Source organism: Lathyrus oleraceus, chromosome 1 (assembly GCF_024323335.1).
Source record: "Lathyrus oleraceus cultivar Zhongwan6 chromosome 1, CAAS_Psat_ZW6_1.0, whole genome shotgun sequence".
Lineage (NCBI taxonomy): Eukaryota > Viridiplantae > Streptophyta > Magnoliopsida > Fabales > Fabaceae > Lathyrus > Lathyrus oleraceus.
In genome coordinates, this window is record NC_066579.1 from 438,020,911 (window position 1) to 438,040,082 (window position 19,172).

At 45.0% G+C, this 19,172-nt stretch overlaps 1 protein-coding gene across 1 annotated transcript; it reads right to left on the bottom strand.

Annotated features, from left to right (window-relative positions):
• Positions 1 to 826: 826 nt before the first annotated feature.
• LOC127115167 (uncharacterized) lies at positions 827 to 13,464 on the bottom strand. Its single transcript, XM_051046771.1, has 3 exons — positions 12,736 to 13,464; positions 12,004 to 12,414; positions 827 to 880 (listed from the first exon to the last, which is right to left on the bottom strand). Exons 1-3 carry the CDS (start codon positions 13,462 to 13,464, stop codon positions 827 to 829), a joined length of 1,194 nt encoding a protein of 397 aa, XP_050902728.1.
• Positions 13,465 to 19,172: the final 5,708 nt, after the last annotated feature.

A 19,172-nucleotide genomic window follows, 5' to 3' on the forward strand; every position in this document is an offset into this window, starting at 1 on the left:
GTCCTATACGAAGGAACCGTGCTACCTTAATTGACATGCAAACGAGACTACGCGGAGTCTAGCAAACCTAGGGGATACAATCACACCACACAAACATATACAGCATGAAATAAACACACCAACAAGGGGCTCAAACATCAGGGCTAGGCTTTAGTCGAGGGGTCATATCAACCTCAACAAACAAGCCTCTGTATCGGGGTCAGGTTAGCTCTTAACCTTGCCATTGAGGGGCTAAGGTGAAGCTAGATGAAAGGTGATGAGGGGTGTGCCTCATTGCTTCTATCTCAAGTCAGAGAGAGCATCAGACAAGGGAGCGTGGGTCCAGAATGGGGAGACCCTTCTACGCTCAGGACATAGACTCGACTGTACAATGTACAAGATCTTGGGCTTGGATCTCAATGCTACAACCATGTAATGGGAGCAAGGAGAAGACTCACAGAATAGTGGGGGATAGATTGCTTATCCCTACCTTCCACCAATTGCCTCAAATGAGGACTTTTCCTGCTTGGGACAAATATAAACATACACAAGCATTGCCTCTTAAGGAGGACTTCAGACAATTTGCCCGGCCAAATAACAAGCCGGGTCTCCAGACTACATGAAGAAGAAGGTTCTATACCTCAATGCCAATTGCTTATAAGCAAAGCAATGCAAGTTCTTAAGAGAACTGAGCAACTAAGTGTACCTGTACAAAAGTCAAACAGAATCAGCATCCCATTCATAATCAGACAACAATATAATGACCAATTAACAATCCCAATGATGTGCATAGCACAAGTCCATGTGGACCAACATCCTACAAAACAGCCACATTAGTTTACAAGTATCAAGCAAAACATCCCAAATATGAAACAATACCCTTAAGCCTTAACTCCTTAACCTGAAAAGCCACAATCACATTCAAATGTAAGTAACATGACCACTAGGACTAGCCTAGGGTCAAAAAGATGGAAAAATCCTAAAACAGCAACCAATTCATGATCAAAGTCAAGATATTTCAATAACAAAGGGATCCCAATTGGTCCCATATCCAAACTATGCACCTATTTCAATTTATACACCATGTAAGGCAAAGTGAGCAATGTTGAATCACATATGGACAACCAGAATGATTACATCCAAAAAAATATCAAAACAACACAGTAAATTCCACAAAAATTATATCCTAAACAGAGGACATTCAACAAGCTACATGTCAAATTTTAAGCCATTTGGACTAGTGGAACTATGGGAATTAATTCAACATGACAAAGCATGCAAAAACACAATCAAATGAAGCTACAAAATGTACACTAACTTCAATTAAGTGGTAAACAGTGACATTACATGGGAAATTAGTAGGACCAAAGCCAAATGAAAGCTACACATGTCAGGAACTATTCTACCAAATTTCATGTTCATATCATTCATCATGCTCATTCTATGCACAAAATAAGGCAAACTAGTTCAAAGGAAGCACTAAGCCTACAAACAGAATTATTGCATTCAAATCCACATCAACACCATCCCAAAAATTCTCAAACAATTTACACCTAAACAGGACCTAATCCAGGTATGGCACACCAAATTTCAGCTTAATTGGGCAAATGGAACCATGTCAATGAAAATCAACAAAAACAGGCACAATTATAGGCTCCAAATCACAACATCAACACATACTTCCACTTCAAAAATTCATAATTCAATGAAAACAACAAAGAAATGGATGAGACCAAAACAGGGAGGTCCTAACATGTGTCTTCTACTAGCATATCAAATTTCATGAATATCCAAAACACTATGAGCATTTCACAATGATTCTACCAACATGCATCATATGAGCTTGCAAATTCAACCATCAGAAATGAAAAATCATGATCAATTAGAAAACACAATGAATAATTCCACAAAAATTCACAAAGGATCCTAACATGTTAATGAGCATCCATACCAAATTTCAATCAATTCTAACAAGGATAGGTCATACTAAAAAATCCAACAAATTGGCATCAAGAGGTGTGACACCAATTGTCACACCTAAGTTAAAAAATTCATAACTCCATGGCCAGGTATCAAAAATGCATAAAATTTATATGGAAATAAACCTCGTCCAGTCAACAATCATCACAAAAATTTCCAGCCATTTATCATACAATATGAGGATTTCATGATCAAATCATTCAAAGGTATCAAAATATACACATGTGGAAGAAACCCTAGGTCAAATGAAAAATATTCCAAGCACAACTTTGACCAATAGGTCAAAAATCATCTACAGTCAAACACCAAGTCAACAAAATTATTTTCATATTTTTGTGATTTTTCTATGATTTTCTATGATTTATTGAACATGCTAGATATTATTTAACATTTTTTAGATTTTTATTGAAATTAATTAAATTAAATAACAGTAATGGCAATAACGTAATTAAATAGGCGGGGGCGGTAAACGCCTAATTTGAAATTTCAAATTGGAATAAGGATCAAACAGCTCAATTTCGTCTTCTTCAACGCACAGAATTTCCCGAAACATGAACAAGGCTCAAGAACATGCGTATCTCAAATCTTAACCAAAATTAGCGATCTTACATCCGTTGGAACCGCACGAGCAAGGAGATTACGAATATGCATTCCAATTAACCTAAAACTTCCTAAATCTCAAGAATCGTTGAACTTAGGGTTTTGGATCATAACTTCGAGTTAAGATTTCTCATGCTACAGTCGATCATTTACAATTCTAAACATATCACCGTGATCTACACAACACGTACTACAACACGCATACAATCATGGATCAAATGGTGAGATTCGAATCTGGAGGTACCTGGAACTTGCAGTGATGAAATCGGCGGAATTTGCGTGTGTCTTGCTGAAACAGAAACGGCCTGGACTTGAGGAAATATGGTGCAAAGCTTCAACTCGCTCAATTGTACTCCAAATGCTCGAAATCCACAATCACCATGTGAGGACCTTGAATGTGCAGCTGCAAATCGTGGATCCTTCGAAGCCAATTCCCCCAAACAGTCGAAGATGAGGTTGAATGGAAGTTGCAGCACCAAGAATTGTTCAAATTGATGAAGAAATGAGAGAGATTCGGTTCAATATGCAATGATGTGTTCTTGAGAAAAATTCAGAAAAATGGAGAGAATTTTGATCTAGATCTGTGAAAAATGGATTCTGTTACGTTTTGGAGATGTTTAAGCTTTTATATGATAGCTTTAATCATGATTAACAAGCCCTTAATCCAAATTGCAATGTTAAGCAAATGTGCAATTTTCTCCAAATGGCCAAAAATACCCTTTCTCTATAACAGTCCAAATTGCAGCCCAATTTTGGTTCCAACAAGTCCAAAATGTCCTATGCAATGTGTAGAAACAATTCCCACTTCAATTGGATGCCTATTCTTGAATTTCACTATGTGGTAGAAAAGAGTCCAATTTTGCATTTCCACTTTTCAAGTCAAAACTCAAAATATGAGGCCTAGCCATGAAATGAGGATTCAAACACACTCCAAATGTCATTCCTGAGGTGTTACAAAAGGTCCCATTCCAAAATTCCAAATATTTTGACACTTGGACGATTTTGCCCCTGGTCCAATTCAGTTGTCCAGTTGAAAAGTGACTTTTTGCCTTGGCCATTTTTGGAAAAATCTAATGATGCACCCTTGAAGTACATGTCAAATGGAGTTTGTGCATATAAAGAACTTGCAATTTGGACCAACCATGTGGTAGTTATGGCCTCCTGATTACGGGTCTTTTCTGAAATTCACTGAGCCATATTTTGCAAACCACACATTGGATTTTTGAGTTCTTGGACTTTTTGGAATGGTGAGAACAAGATCTTCAACTTTCATGTTGGACAAAATTCCATTTGAAGCTTGTATGATGAAGTTATTCTGAGGAGAAAAAGTTTCCATTTTGGGCAGCTGAAATTACAGGTCACCTGCTATTTTTAGAAACTTTCTGTCTGGCCTCCAAATCTTCAACCTTGGTCTTTGGCATGTCAAATGAGACTTATATGGACATGAATGAGGCCTTTCAAACCATTTCCCACCTTCCAATCCATAAAATCAGGCACCGTTGACCACAGTTGACTTTCTAGGGTTTCTGGTTGACTGAACAATGACTGGTGACTTCCGAGCATCCAATCTTTGGCCAAACCACTTCAAAATGATCCTTGGACCATATGAGCTTGAAAAATCAACCCTAGGGCTTTGTCTCAATAAAAAATGGCACTTGCTTGCTTGACTGACTGATTCTCCTGATCAGTTAGACCTGATTCATCAACTGAGCTTGCACTTGGGCATATGGACAATGCAATGTTATGCAGTGGACATTGTTAATGCTATGACCTAATATGAAATGAATGTATTCAACGGTAGGGTGCAAATTTGAGGTGCTACAGCTGCCCCTATTCAATCAACTGGGAACCCGAATGGATGAGAGCAATGGCTGTCAGACTTTCAGGGTAAACAGGGATTGAATACCAAGAACCGTAGAAATTTGCACACTGCTGGGAATTATTTTTGTTGTTTTTTCTCTGGGTACAACCACATCCAGACATCGACACACGATGAATGGTATCAGAAATCATCTCAACTAGATGCCAACGGACAACTAGGAAAAACTCAACGTTTACCAAGACCAACGGAGAGGTAAGTCAACTCTACTGGGACGACCAGGAAAGGATACAACCATACGTCAGCGGACGTAAATGGGGAAAAACTCAACGTTTACCAAGACCAACGGAGAGGTAACCAGACATTAATGAATGAATGGGAAGAGATACAACCATACGTCAGCGGACGAAATGGGGAAAAACTCAACGTTTACCAAGACCAACGGAGAGGTAACCAATCACCATCGGATGAAGGGAGAGGGATATAACCATACGTCAGCGGACGAAATGGGGAAAAACTCAACGTTTACCAAGACCAACGGAGAGGTAGCCAGACATCATAGGATGAATGGGAAGACTCGACCAGACGTCATAGGACGAAAGGGAGAAGCTCGACGTTTATCGACACCAACGGAGAAGGAGAAAACTCAACCAGACATCATAGGATGAAAGGGAGACTCAACCAGACGTCATAGGACGAAAGGGAGAAGGAGAAAGCCACTTCACGAGGGAAAGGCACCACAACCGGAAACCGAATAGGACGTCTACTGGGAATTCTGGTTGGGAATCAACCAGACATCATAGGATGACTAGGAATGGGGTATACAATCAAACGTTCGCGGACGAATGAGAAAAACACAACGTTTATCGAAACCAACGGGGAGGTAAATCCACTTGGGGATAGGTACAGCTAGACGTCATATGACGAATAGGAAAAACTCGACGTTTATCGACACCAACGGAGAGGAGGAAACTCTGAGGGGAATCATCTGGCGTTACCAAATGACCTGCGGGGAATAAGCAACCAGACGTCATAGGACGTACAGGAAAAACTCGACGTTTATCGACACCAACGGAGAGGAGAAAACTTCTGGCGACGACCCTGCGGGGAAAGATATCAACTATACGCCAACGGGCGCATTAGAAAAACTCGACGTTTATCGACACCAACGGAGAGGAGGACTCTTCTGGGGAGAGTGAACACAACCAAATCATCAACGGATAACCGGGAAAAACTCGACGTTTATCGACACCAACGGAGAGGAGGAAACTTCACTAGGGAAGAAGGACGACGTTACGAACATCGAAAGATGATGTTTACTGACACCAAAGAAGACCAGACACTACGCATGACTGGGAAAGCACCGAAATATGGTGTTTACCGACACCAAAGAAACAACACACGCGGGTGCTGACAGGACGACATCTACACATGTCAAGGCGAGGCCACATACTGGCAGGGGGTCTCACTGGGGAGAAACATGCTTTCCTTTCACCAACGGATGAGGAAATAAACCTCTGTGGGGATCATTAATCCTGAATGCTGTCAGGAGCAACTGTAGCAAACGTGCTGTACAAGTTAAACGAACATCCGCCTCTGCCGGGGATACGGTCTGATTGGGTTTTGAACACATGAATGTATATGTTTGAATTTTTCTATGGCGTAATGCTCCACATTGAATGGAAATGCTACGCGTTTTGAGGATGCCATGATTACTACATGCAAAATGCAAATGCACCCTGGCTACGGAGCCAAAAGATCAGGTACTCCAACTTGGCGGGGAGACTCTGACTGAGGAATACTCTGCGGGGAGAGCCTTCATCTGGGAATGCTTTGCGGAGAAAGCACCGACTTCTCACTCATGCTGGAGAAACAAAACTGCTGTCGGGAACAAGATAGACTTCGCTGGGGATATCCTTCACAGGATCCAATCCACTCGGGGACCCCACTTGGGAAGCAAATAAACAATACTCCGCTGGGGAAGTAGACCAAGCAACTCTTCGGGTATGGTACTCGCCAGGGAATAACAAGACATCTTTACCAGAGATTGATAAAGCGACTTCACTGGGGAAGATTCCACCAAACCTTAGGTAGAACAGCTCTGCTTCGGGGAATAACCACTACTCCACTGGGGACGACCCACCCAATCCACAGGTAGACTAAACTCCGCTGGGGATGCCAATACTGATCTGCCACGGGAACCCGTCCAATCCACAAGTAGGATGAACTCTGCTGGAGAAATATTTCATGAAACCCGCTCCACTCGGGGAACTTGCTGAAGAACAAACCCACACCACTCTGCTGAGGAGAACAACTCTGGTGGGGATGATAACACCTCATATCATACTGGAGATAGACCTTCACAACCCTGCTGGGAGAAACACTCACGGCCGTGCTAGGGATAACATATCACAAACCCAACTGCTGGGGAACAACATTCTCATGACAAACTCCGCTGGGGGAACTCCTGGGGGAAACATCTGCCAGGCACTCAGTGGGGAGCTCAGCTGGGGAAACCCGCCAACACAAGCCTGCTGGAGGTAGGCAATCCTTAGATCTGCCGGGGAAAGAAGATACCATCCACAGACACCTCTGCAGGGGAATACAACTCTGACAGATATCAAACTTGCTCCGAGAAGAACTTGCTGGGGAAAAGCTTACAGATGTCGACCTGCAATACAGCACAACACAATGCCCCAAGGGCACATGGACAAGATATGCCCAAGTGTCCTCAACATTCAAAATGATTTTCAAACGTTTTATCCTTCTGCAAGTTATTGTTAAGCCTTCATGTTTTATTATATGCAATGTTTATCAAAAATTCGGACGTTTTTGCAAACAAAACAGTAAAAATAAAAACAAGAGAGCTATTTATCTGAATAACAACTTTTATTGATTGAAAATGTGCCCGAAAAGGCAAATACATTGGGAAGCAATCCCTAGAAAGAGGTAATCGCGCACAAAAGGAAAATAAACTATCCTAATGGCAATGTGAATACGGCATCCACTATTTCCCAATTCTGTTATAACCCACAGATCGTCAGTTTTCCTCCCAACTCCTTGCTTTCTGAGAAGAATGACTGGACCGATCACATCTTTCGAGATGGCAGCCGACAAAGCTTGATGAAGTACGGATAACCCAGACTGTAGTCTTCGCTTTAATCCCTCTTTTGGCTGGATCGCCCTTTCAGGTTTTCAATCCACCAGGATACCCATTTTTGCCTAAGTCGCCCTTGCGGGTTTTCGACTTACTGGGTGTACCAATTCTTTTCATTTATATCCCTAATTTTTGCCCGAACCTTTTCTTTCTGTTTTTTGGTTCGCCGGGATGCCCTTTTTTGCCTGGACTCTTTTGTTCTTCTTGTCCAGCGGGTCAATTTACGCGAAGTATTTTTTGACTACATCTGAGTTAACAGGGGACGGGAAATCTTCACCATCCATTGTTGTAAGCATCAAGGCTCCACCGGAGAAGACCTTCTTCACAACATATGGACCTTCATAATTAGGAGTCCACTTGCCCCTGTTATCTGTACCGGGAGGAAGGATCCTCTTCAAAACCAGATCACCAGTTTGAAATGTCCGAGGACGCACTTTCTGATCAAAGGCTCGCTTCATCCTTCTCTGATATAACTGCCCATGGCACACAGCTGCTAGCCGTCTCTCTTCGATAAGGCTTAACTCATTAAACCTTGTACGAATCCACTCGGCTTCGTCCAGCTTGACATCCAATAACACCCTCAGAGAAGGGATCTCCACTTCTACTGGTAGGACTGCTTCCATACCATACACAAGGGAGTAGGGGGTTGCCCCGGTCGACGTACGCATTGAGGTACGGTACCCATGCAAAGCGAAAGGCAGCATCTCGTGCCAATCCTTGTACGTGACGACCATCTTCTGCACAATCTTCTTGATATTCTTGTTAGCTGCCTCTACAGCACCATTCATCTTTGGTCTGTAAGGAGAAGAATTGTGATGTTCGATCTTGAAATCTCTGCAAAGCTCTTTCATCATTTTGTTATTGAGATTCGAACCATTGTCAGTGATGATTCTCTCAGGAACTCCGTAACGACAGATGATCTCCTTCTTGATGAACCGGGCAACCACTTGTTTGGTAACATTAGCATATGAAGCTGCTTCTACCCATTTGGTGAAGTAATCAATCGCAACCAAAATGAAGCGATGTCCATTCGAAGCAGTAGGCTCAATCTTCCCGATCATATCAATGCCCCACATAGCAAACGGCCAAGGCGAGCTCATGACATTCAACGGGCTTGGTGGTACATGCACCTTATCAGCATAGATCTGGCATTTATGGCACTTCCGAGCGTATTTGAAACAATCGGATTCCATAGTCATCCAGTAATAACCGGCTCTCAGCAGTTTCTTCGACATCGCATGACCACCAGCGTGGGTACCAAACGAACCCTCATGCACTTCTTGCATTAACATGTCTGCTTCGTGTCTATCCACGCATCTGAGCAGGACCATGTCAAAGTTCCTCTTATACAGCACATCGTCCTGATTCAAGTAAAAGCTTCCAGCTAGCCTTCTCAGGGTTTTCTTGTCATTCTTCGATGCACCTTCAGGATACTCTTGAGTCTTGAGGAAGTTCTTGATGTCATAATACCACGGTTTCTCATCAATCGCAACAACAGACTCGGCTGCAAACACATACGCAGGCCTCTCGAGTCGATTCACAGCAATATGTGGCACATGATTCCACCAATGAACTTTTATCATAGAAGATAAAGTAGCCAAAGCGTCGGCCATCTGATTCTCATCCCGGGGGACATGATACAATTTCACCTTCTTGAAGAACGTCAGTATTCTTCTGGTGTAATCTCTATACGGAATCAAATGCGGCTGGTTCGTATTCCAATCTCCATTGACCTGATTGATCACTAGAGCAGAATCTCCAAATATGTCAAGCGTTTTGATTCTCAAATCAATGGCTTCTTCTATCCCCATGATACAAGCCTCATACTCAGCTTCGTTGTTGGTGACATCAAACGTCAATCTGGCAGAAAAAGGTATATGAGCACCTTTAGGATTGATCAACACTGCACCAACACCATTACCATTCACATTGACAGCCCCATCAAACATCAGGGTCCACTTGTCGTCCGGATCTGGTCCTTCCTCGACAAGAGGCTCGTCACAATCTTTCATCTTTAGATACATGATGTCTTCATCAGGGAATTCAAACATCATAGGCTGATAATCGTCGATCGGTTGTTCGGCGAGATAGTCTGACAAAACACTACCTTTGATAGCCTTCTGAGACGTGTACTGAATATCATACTCAGTTAAAATCATTTGCCAACGGGCAACACGTCCGGTGAGAGCCGGCTTCTCAAAGATGTATTTGACTGGATCCATCTTAGAAATTAATAAGGTAGTATGGTTCAGCATATACTGCCTCAGTCGGCGAGCAGCCCAGGCCAAAGCACAGCAAGTTTTCTCAAGCTGTGAATATCTTGTTTCACAGTCGGTAAACTTTTTGCTAAGGTAGTATATGGCATGCTCTTTTCGACCAGACTCGTCATGCTGTCCCAATACACACCCCATTGAATTCTCGGTAACTGACAGGTACATTATCAGCGGTCTCCCTGGAACTGGAGGGATCAGGATTGGAGGTTTCTGTAAATACTCTTTTATCTTGTCAAAAGCTTTCTGACAATCATCATTCCACTTGATCGCCTGATTCTTTCTAAGCAATTTGAATATCGGTTCACACGTGGCTGTTAGGTGAGATACAAACCTTGCGATGTAATTCAATCTCCCTAAAAACCCACGAACCTGCTTTTCGGTTCTCGGTTCAGGCATCTCCTGAATAGCTTTGACTTTTGCTGGATCAACCTCAATCCCTTTCTCACTGACAATGAAGCCTAACAGCTTCCCTGATCTCACACCAAACGTACACTTGTTTGGATTCAGCCTCAGTTTGAACTTGACCAACCTGTCAAACAACTTCTGCAGATTTACCAGGTGCTCCTCTTCTGTCTGCGACTTCGCAATCATATCATCCACGTACACTTCAATCTCTTTGTGCATCATGTCATGAAAGAGAGTCGTCATTGCCCTCTGATAGGTAGCACCGGCATTCTTCAGCCCAAATGGCATCACCTTATAGCAGAACGTGCCCCAAGGTGTAATGAATGTCGTCTTTTCCATGTCCTCTGGCGCCATCTTGATCTGATTATAGCCCGAGAAACCATCCATGAAGGAGAATACCGAGGATTGAGCCGTATTATCAACCAATACATCAATGTGAGGTAATGGGAAATCATCTTTCGGACTCGCTCTGTTCAAATCCCGGTAATCGACACACATCCTGACCTTGCCGTCTTTCTTCGGCACAGGAACGATGTTGGCTACCCACGGCGGGTAAGTTGTTACTGACAAGAACCCAGCATCGAACTACTTCTGAACCTCTTCCTTGATTTTCACTGCCATATCAGGACTCGTTCTACGAAGCTTCTGCTTGACCGAAGGACAATCATCTCTGAGAGGTAGTCTGTGAACCACAATATCAGTATTCAGCCCAGGCATATCTTGATAAGACCAGGCGAATATCTCCACATACTCTCTCAGCATCTCAATCAACCTGCTCTTGACCTCAGGTTTCAAAGCAGCCCCAATTTTGATCTCTCTTCTGGCGTCCTCAGTACCAAGATTCACAATCTCCAATTCCTCCTGATGAGGTTGGATGACCCTTTCCTCCTGCTTCAACAATCTAGCCAATTCTTTCGGGAGTTCACTGTCTTCATCACTCTCCTCTTCAGCTTGGTAAATGGGATTGTCGAAATCATACTGAGCTATAACAGATTTGTTCATAGTGGATGCCATAAGATCATTTCTGCATGTTTAATGCTTTATTTTAGAAAAAGAGTTCAAGAAAGTCACAAAAACAAAAACATTGCCATTTTTATTTTTTTTGAAAAATGAAAAACAAAAATAGAAAGACAGGGATCACAAAGTTGTTTGCAAAACGTCCTTTATTAATGATAAACAATGAAAACATGTGGCCCTACAATGAACCACTACGTCTTGGGCAGAACGTAGGGTTTTGTGCAGAATGAGAAAACAAAAGAAAATTACTCTGTCTGAAGAGTAACTTGGACTATATTCTCCGCAGTCCAGTTGTTGATCACTTCCCCTGGCGCACTCGGGCGGACCCAGCAGTCGAGATCACCATCACCAACAACATCTTCGACATCGGCTGCAAAGACGGCACCGTGATTCATCAGCCCAACGCTGGTGAAGGTACTAGGACCTGCTGACCCCTGCTCTGCTCGGAGAGGCTCATAACCAATGCCAAATTTGTCTTCTTTGACTGGCAAGTCCACCATCTTGCCCCAGCCCTCGGCCTTGCCGGAATCAACAACCTCCTTAGCTTGCTTGTAAGAAGTGATTGAAGCACCTGGCTTCCTCTGCTCAGCATAGGCAACCTTCTCGAGCGCCACGGTCTCGAACGCCTGGCACAAAGTTTCGTGGATCTCGCCATCCACCTCGACATATTTGAACGAAGACAGATGACTCACCAAGATATCCTCTTCACCGCACACGGTCACAATCTGACCGTTCCAGACGTATTTGAGCTTCTGGTGGAGAGTCGATGAGACTGCTCCCGCTGCATGTATCCATGGACGCCCCAGAAGACAACTATAAGCAGGCTGGATGTCCATGACATAGAAGACAATGTCAAACTCCTCCGGACCGATCCTTATAGGCAGAGTGATTTCACCAAAGACAGAACGCTTGGATCCATCAAATGCACGAACAACTAGGTCACTTGGCGTCAGCACAACCCCTTCAACCGGTATCTTCTTCAGGATCTGCTTCGGCAGCACGTTCAACGAAGAGCCGGTGTCCACCAGGACATGTGACAGCACAGCCCCCTTACACTCCATGGTGATGTGCAAGGCCTTGTTGTGGTTCCGCCCCTCAGGTGTTAAATCAAGATCTGTGAACCCCACGCCGTGTCGGGTAGTCACGTTAGCAATTACACCTTCAAGCTGATTGACGGAAATCTCCTGAGGTACATACGCCATGTTTAACATCTTCAGCAAGGCGTCCCTATGTGCCTCAGAGCACAACAGCAGAGAGAGGATAGAGATTTTGGAGGGAGTTTGATTGAGCTGATCTACAATCTTGTAGTCACTCTTCTTTATGATTCGCATGAATTCCTCCACATCCTTCTCAAACGAGCCACCAGGCACATTTGTTTGAGCAGGAACTTCATCAACAACGGCCTGCTTGCCCTTAGCTTTAACAGATGCCTCAGCATTGGCATCCCTCAACTGTTGAGGCGCAAACAGCCGACCACTACGGGTAAAGCCTCCGGGTCCACCCACGTTGTCCACAGCAGGACTCACAACGACCGGGGCTTTACTAGCAGGTGCAAAAATCGTCACGGGCGCTTGATTTGAAGGCTTGACCCTGTTCTCAGCCCTCCTGTTGCTTCGGTAGGCATTGTCATACCTCCAAGGCACAGCATTATTATTCTCGGCCCTTCTAACCGGAGCGACGATTGTTGTAGGAGTGTTAGCAGCAACTGGTGCGGCTATGGTAACCGGATTACCACTGGTTGTAGGCGCACGCCCTTCAGCTGGCTTGAAGAAGATAGTGACAGTAGCCACTGCCCCTTGATCTCTGTTATCAGCCCTACCAAACTGTACACAGCCTCGATCCATCAAACCCTGGATACCAGCCCTCAGTAATTCACACCCATCCTCGGCCTCTGCACAACCCACACAAATTTCACCGCAGCCCGGATGAACACCACTATTCAGCAGACGGTCTTTTACAACCAATAGAGAAGTCTGAATCTCATCCACACTGATCACCAGATCTTCAGATTCGACCCCCTCGATACAGTTTACCCGGTGAGCGCCATGCGCGGGCATGGGATTGTTCACAACATTCGGCACAGGGGAGAAATTGATCGTCTTAGAATCGATCAGATCTTGGACTTTATGCTGAAAAGCCCGACATTTCTCAATATGATGTCCTGGTGCCCCTGAATGGAAATCGCACCGGACATTTGCATCGTACCCAGGTGGCAAGACGGTTGGTGGAGCCATAGTTCTCAACTCCGCGAAACCCAATCTGAGCAACTCAGGTAGAAGCTCAGCATATGACATAGGTAGCGGGTCAAACCTTCTATCCGGTTGCAGCCTCTGCCTCGGCTGATAAGGACGTTGTTGCTGTTGTTGTTGTTGTCTTGGTTGTTGAGGAGGTGGACGTTGTTGCGGTGCAGGGATGGTCACTGCAGCAACCTGTCTATACTGATGCTGATTTCTGTTCTGACCTCGGCGGTGCTGGACGGCATTGGTTTCACCTTCTCTACGGCGAGGTGCCCCAGAGAAAGGTTTCTTTGATGAAGAGGAACCCACATCGTGGATCTTTCCAGCTTTGATCAAACTCTCGGTTCTTTCACCACAGATTACAACATCAGAGAAGCTTCCAAATGGGCAACTCCCCATTCGGTCCATAAAGACACCCTGCAGTGTGCCAATGAACATATCAGTCAACTCCCTTTCCAGCATAGGGGGTTGGACCCTGGCAGCAAGTTCACGCCACCTCTGGGCGTATTCTTTGAAACTCTCATTATTTTTCTGGCACAGACTCTGCAGCTGAGTCCTGCTCGGTGCCATATCCATGTTGTGCTTGTATTGTCTGAGAAAAGCTTCTCCCAGATCCCTCCAACATCGGATAGAATCTCGCTTGAGTTCCATGTACCAATCCAGAGATGCCCCAGATAGGCTATCCTGGAAGAAATACATCCACATTTTCTCGTCATCTGTATATGCCGAGATCTTCCGATAATAGGCCTGCACGTGGGTGCGAGGGCAAGAAGTACCGTTGTACTTGTCGAAGGTGGGCGCTTTGAATTTGTGGGGAATCCTCAGGCCTTCCACTAACCCCATATTCGTGACATCGAACCCAAGAGAGTTCTGGCATTCCATCGCCCGGATCTTTTCAGCCAGGGCATCGACCTTACGATCCCTATCTTCATTTCTAGCAACATCACCATCGTCTTCACCCATCATTGTGAACATGTCCTCTTGTCTATCAACAAAAGGAGCTGGATGACGCGCCGGAGCCCTGGTAGCTCTGGCGTTGACCTCTGCAGCAAGAGGCTGACCATCAACCCTTATACCCCTGAGTTCTTCTCCAGTGGCGTAACCATAACCAGGAGCAGCAGCAACGTTGGCATTTTCGAAACCAGGTGGAGCAACAGGTGAACCATGGTTAGACGCCTGAATAACCGTTTCCTGTCTCTGAACCAAAGCACGGAGCTCCTCCTGACCCTGAGCAACCCCTTGCATCATCGTCAGAAATTGGGCCATGTTCGCCCTCATCTCAGCCATCTCAGCCTGAACCTGATCCATGCTTCTTCGCTGATTGAGTCTTGTGGAGTACCGGTGTGGTCGCTGATCAGCTATCCTGCCTGACACAGGAACCAGAGTGAGAAGTCGGCTTAAGAACACCTGTTATGCAAATGTTATGTGTATGATGCTAATGCATATGATGCATATGATAATGATCATCTCTCAGGCATTCGAAGAGCCTGATTCATCTCAAGAAATGACAACCTGCAACAACGCAAAAGCAACAGGGAGATATAGAGGCATCACACAACCGAGTAATGAATACAGAGTGAAACCGAAATCTCATCTATAAATGAGCAACTGGATCATACAACAAAGATCCAAATATCCAACAAAGTACAACAAATGAATCCCACCCAACAAGCCTGGGGGTGATTCACAACATAACATCAGGAAAATGCAAGCTAAGACAAGCTACTTCCAGGAATGAGCGTCTTCAAGTAGTGACACTGGTCTATCAACAGTTCACACTCTGAACATTCTGGCAAGGGAGTGATTTTCTCCTTCAACTGTCTTCTAAGCTCAATAACTTCGGCCCCTAGCTGGGTCTCTGATGCAAGTCTCTGGTCGACTTCTTTCTTCATCTGGATATCTTTGGCTTTGAGTTGCTTCTCCAAGTCTCTGATCTTCTTCAGATAACCGGCTTCAGCTCTCTGCAATCTCAAACACTCTCTGTGCTCTGTATCTAGCAAATTCTCCATCTCTGAATAAGATCTCTTCTTACCCCTTACTCCCCCAACATCTGCACTCTGGATGTCTCTGAGTTGATGAGACAGGTTCAGCTTTTCAGCTTTGGCTTGGTACAACTCCATCTGAGTGTCTTGCTCCTTCTCTCTCAGACGACGACTCTCCATCAGGGCTTGCTTATAGTGCTCAGCATGCACACTATCAGCAAGTACCAAAGGTGGTTGCTCTTGCAACGACTCCATCCTATTGTAGGGTAGCAGCAAAGCTTCCACTCTCTTCTTTACCCAATCGGTGTAATCGGGCATTGCGATGGCAAACTTCTTCCCTAGGACGGATCCATCCTTTAATCCAATGTCTCTCCAGGCTCTCCCTATCTGCTCCAACCTAACAGGGTCATCCTTCTTCTCAAAACAAAAACTCTCAGCTATCTCAGCTTCGAGCGGTCTTTCACTCATAACAAACCCTAGCTGGCGAAGAGAAAGAACTGGGTTATAGTTGATGCAACCTCTGGTCCCTATGAGTGGCACGCTCCGGAATTCACCACAACTTATGATGACATCCTTCACATCCATCCGGTACGACTGCCACCTGATGTCGTAGGAAGTAAGCGACATGACCCTCTGAGTCCACTTAAGAGTGCTCTGGGTATCCACAAATGGTCCACTGGCTGGCAGAAGAGACATGTACCATTTGAACAGGAGAGGTAGACAACACCTAATGGCTCCACCCTTACCATGCCTACTGTGGATGGCATAGTAAGCATCTGCTAAGAGGGTTGGGACTGGATTCCCTCGGATGAATATACTGATGGCAGCATGGTCAACAAAGTTGGGCATACTAGGAAACAGGACGATCCCATAGATCGTAACAGCAAGCTGGGCATGAAAAGCTCCCCAATTCCCCTTCTCTGCTTCTCCTCTAGCAACTCTCAGTAGAAACTTCAAAGGCAGGCCCACAACATCTCCACTAGTCTTCCAACTATCACTGATCTCTCGGATGCTCAGATGCAACGCCTTGGCAACAACTCTGAAATCAACTTCCTTCGGTACGTCCAGGAAAGGAACCTGGTGCTGAATAGGGACACCCAACAGAATGGAGTACTCCTCGAGAGTAGGCGCCAAATGATAGTCCTGGAAAGTGAAACACCGAAGCTCTAGGTCGTAAAACTGAAGAAGAGTCTGCAACGGCACTGGGTCAACTATCGTCTTCAACAGAGTCAGAATATCCTCATACTGGTCAATGAATCCCCTCAGATGATCACTGGTCACAAGACTGCTCAACTCAATCAGAGACGTCAGAGGCTCATGGTGAAAGCTATAGGAACAGGTCTTCCGCTTCGGCTCGGGAACTGTTGCCATCTCTATCAATGAATCAAGCTCTGGAATGTACCTGAGAAGTGATATGCATGCAAGGATTAGCTCTTCTCTTTTCCCTTTTTTTTTCTTTTTATTTTTTCAATTTTTTTTCATTGCATTTCTTTTGAAAAATAAACATGCTATGATGCACATGATGCAGACACGACTGGCAAGCTGTGCATCTCTGAACACAGGATCGAAGCTTCGGCTCGAACTCTGAACAACAATTCATCTGAAACCCAAAGTCAACTGGTCTGCTGTCGTCTGAACCCGATCTGAGAAGATGAGTCACCAACAGGAACACACTGAGTCACCATCAGTCACCAACAGTCACCAACAGTCACCATCGGTACCTGTAATGAATAACCCTTCCCCACTCACGGGTGTAGTCTAGGCCAGGGTAAGGCTGAGAGAAACGCAGCATAAATAACCTTTCGCAGGAATACTATCATATACACACCCGAAGTATGTAACGACAGCATCCCACCAGGGTCTGAACTGCTCGTGATATCAATGTTCCGCTAAGTGGCGCCATACCACCCGCTTCCCATGAATCACTCTATTCCTAGGTTTCCTAGATTCCACTCATAGCCTGGGTATTGGGCTTTTTACCTCAAGTATCTCCCACCCCCAAACAGAGAAACACACAGCCAGCACAACAGATGGAATGAATGCAAACATTAATGCACACATCGAATGCAAACAGTAAATGAAATGAATGCAATAAATAAAGCAGCATATAACAACCACAGTCCTAACCTAGAGAGCGCTAGGAGAGACTCGCTTAGGGAAGAAGGACCAGCACAGGTCAACTTCTCTACGGATCCCCAGTGGAGTCGCCAGCTGTCGCATTACGCGAAAAACCGGCGGGAAAACAGAACAACAGAGCCGCCACCGTGCGTTATTTATCCCAAAAGAGGGAAAGGAAACGCTCAGAGTAAACCTGGAAAAAGCGTGGTCTCGCGACCAAAGAGAATGGGTTCGGGAGTCGGTTATGCGAAGGGAAGGTGTTAGCACCCCTACGCATCCGTAGTACTCTACGGGATCCACGCACAATAGGAAGGGAAATGGTTGCTAAAACACTGCTCAAACACACACACTGGCTAAAGGAGACACAAGAAAACAGACTGAAACTGACTCGGCAGGATATCGCATCCTGGGCCTACTTAGTCTATCAAGCATAGACATCAGAGTCAAAGTAGTTCGGACTGGGGAAACGACACATGCTCGCTAGGATGTCGCATCCTATGCATACGTATCTCCTTTGGACGAAGGAGAATCAGAGCATTCGTAGCTCGGCTAACACGCACACAAACAAACACAGGCAAAGGCAAACGTGGAGCCTGAATGCCAATCACTGGGCTTACATCAGCATCCGAACCAAAAACGCACACAAGAAGGCAAACGCGGAGCCCGACAACCAATTGATGGAATTACGTCGGCATCCGAACCCACAACACACTCAAAAGGGAAAACATGGAGCCCGACAACCAATTGATGGAATTACGTCGGCATCCGAACCCAAAACACAAACAGCAACACGAAACAAAGACGCAGGAAGAAGAAGGGTCTCGATTGCAACTAGGGCAAGAGAAGGGGAAGGTCTCAATCGCAACGAGGGCGAGAGAAAAGAATTAGTGTTAGTTGTTAGTCAAACTCGACAAGACATCGCATCTCGTGCCTACGTATCTCATCTGGACATGAGAATCAGAGTTGCCGTAGTTCGGCTAAACTATTCCTGTTGGTTTGTGTTTTTTAAGTGGACAACGTCACTACACAATCTACCTGATGCTCGACCTTTGGAGACTTACTCACCTGTAGTAGAAGGAGTTGACGTATCCTTAAGAGGGGATAATGTTTTTTTGTGTTTTAGGAAAGCTCAAGCAAGAAAGGAAGTCCTATACGAAGGAACCGTGCTACCTTAATTGACATGCAAACGAGACTACGCGGAGTCTAGCAAACCTAGGGGATACAATCACACCACACAAACATATACAGCATGAAATAAACACACCAACAAGGGGCTCAAACATCAGGGCTAGGCTTTAGTCGAGGGGTCATATCAACCTCAACAAACAAGCCTCTGTATCGGGGTCAGGTTAGCTCTTAACCTTGCCATTGAGGGGCTAAGGTGAAGCTAGATGAAAGGTGATGAGGGGTGTGCCTCATTGCTTCTATCTCAAGTCAGAGAGAGCATCAGACAAGGGAGCGTGGGTCCAGAATGGGGAGACCCTTCTACGCTCAGGACATAGACTCGACTGTACAATGTACAAGATCTTGGGCTTGGATCTCAATGCTACAACCATGTAATGGGAGCAAGGAGAAGACTCACAGAATAGTGGGGGATAGATTGCT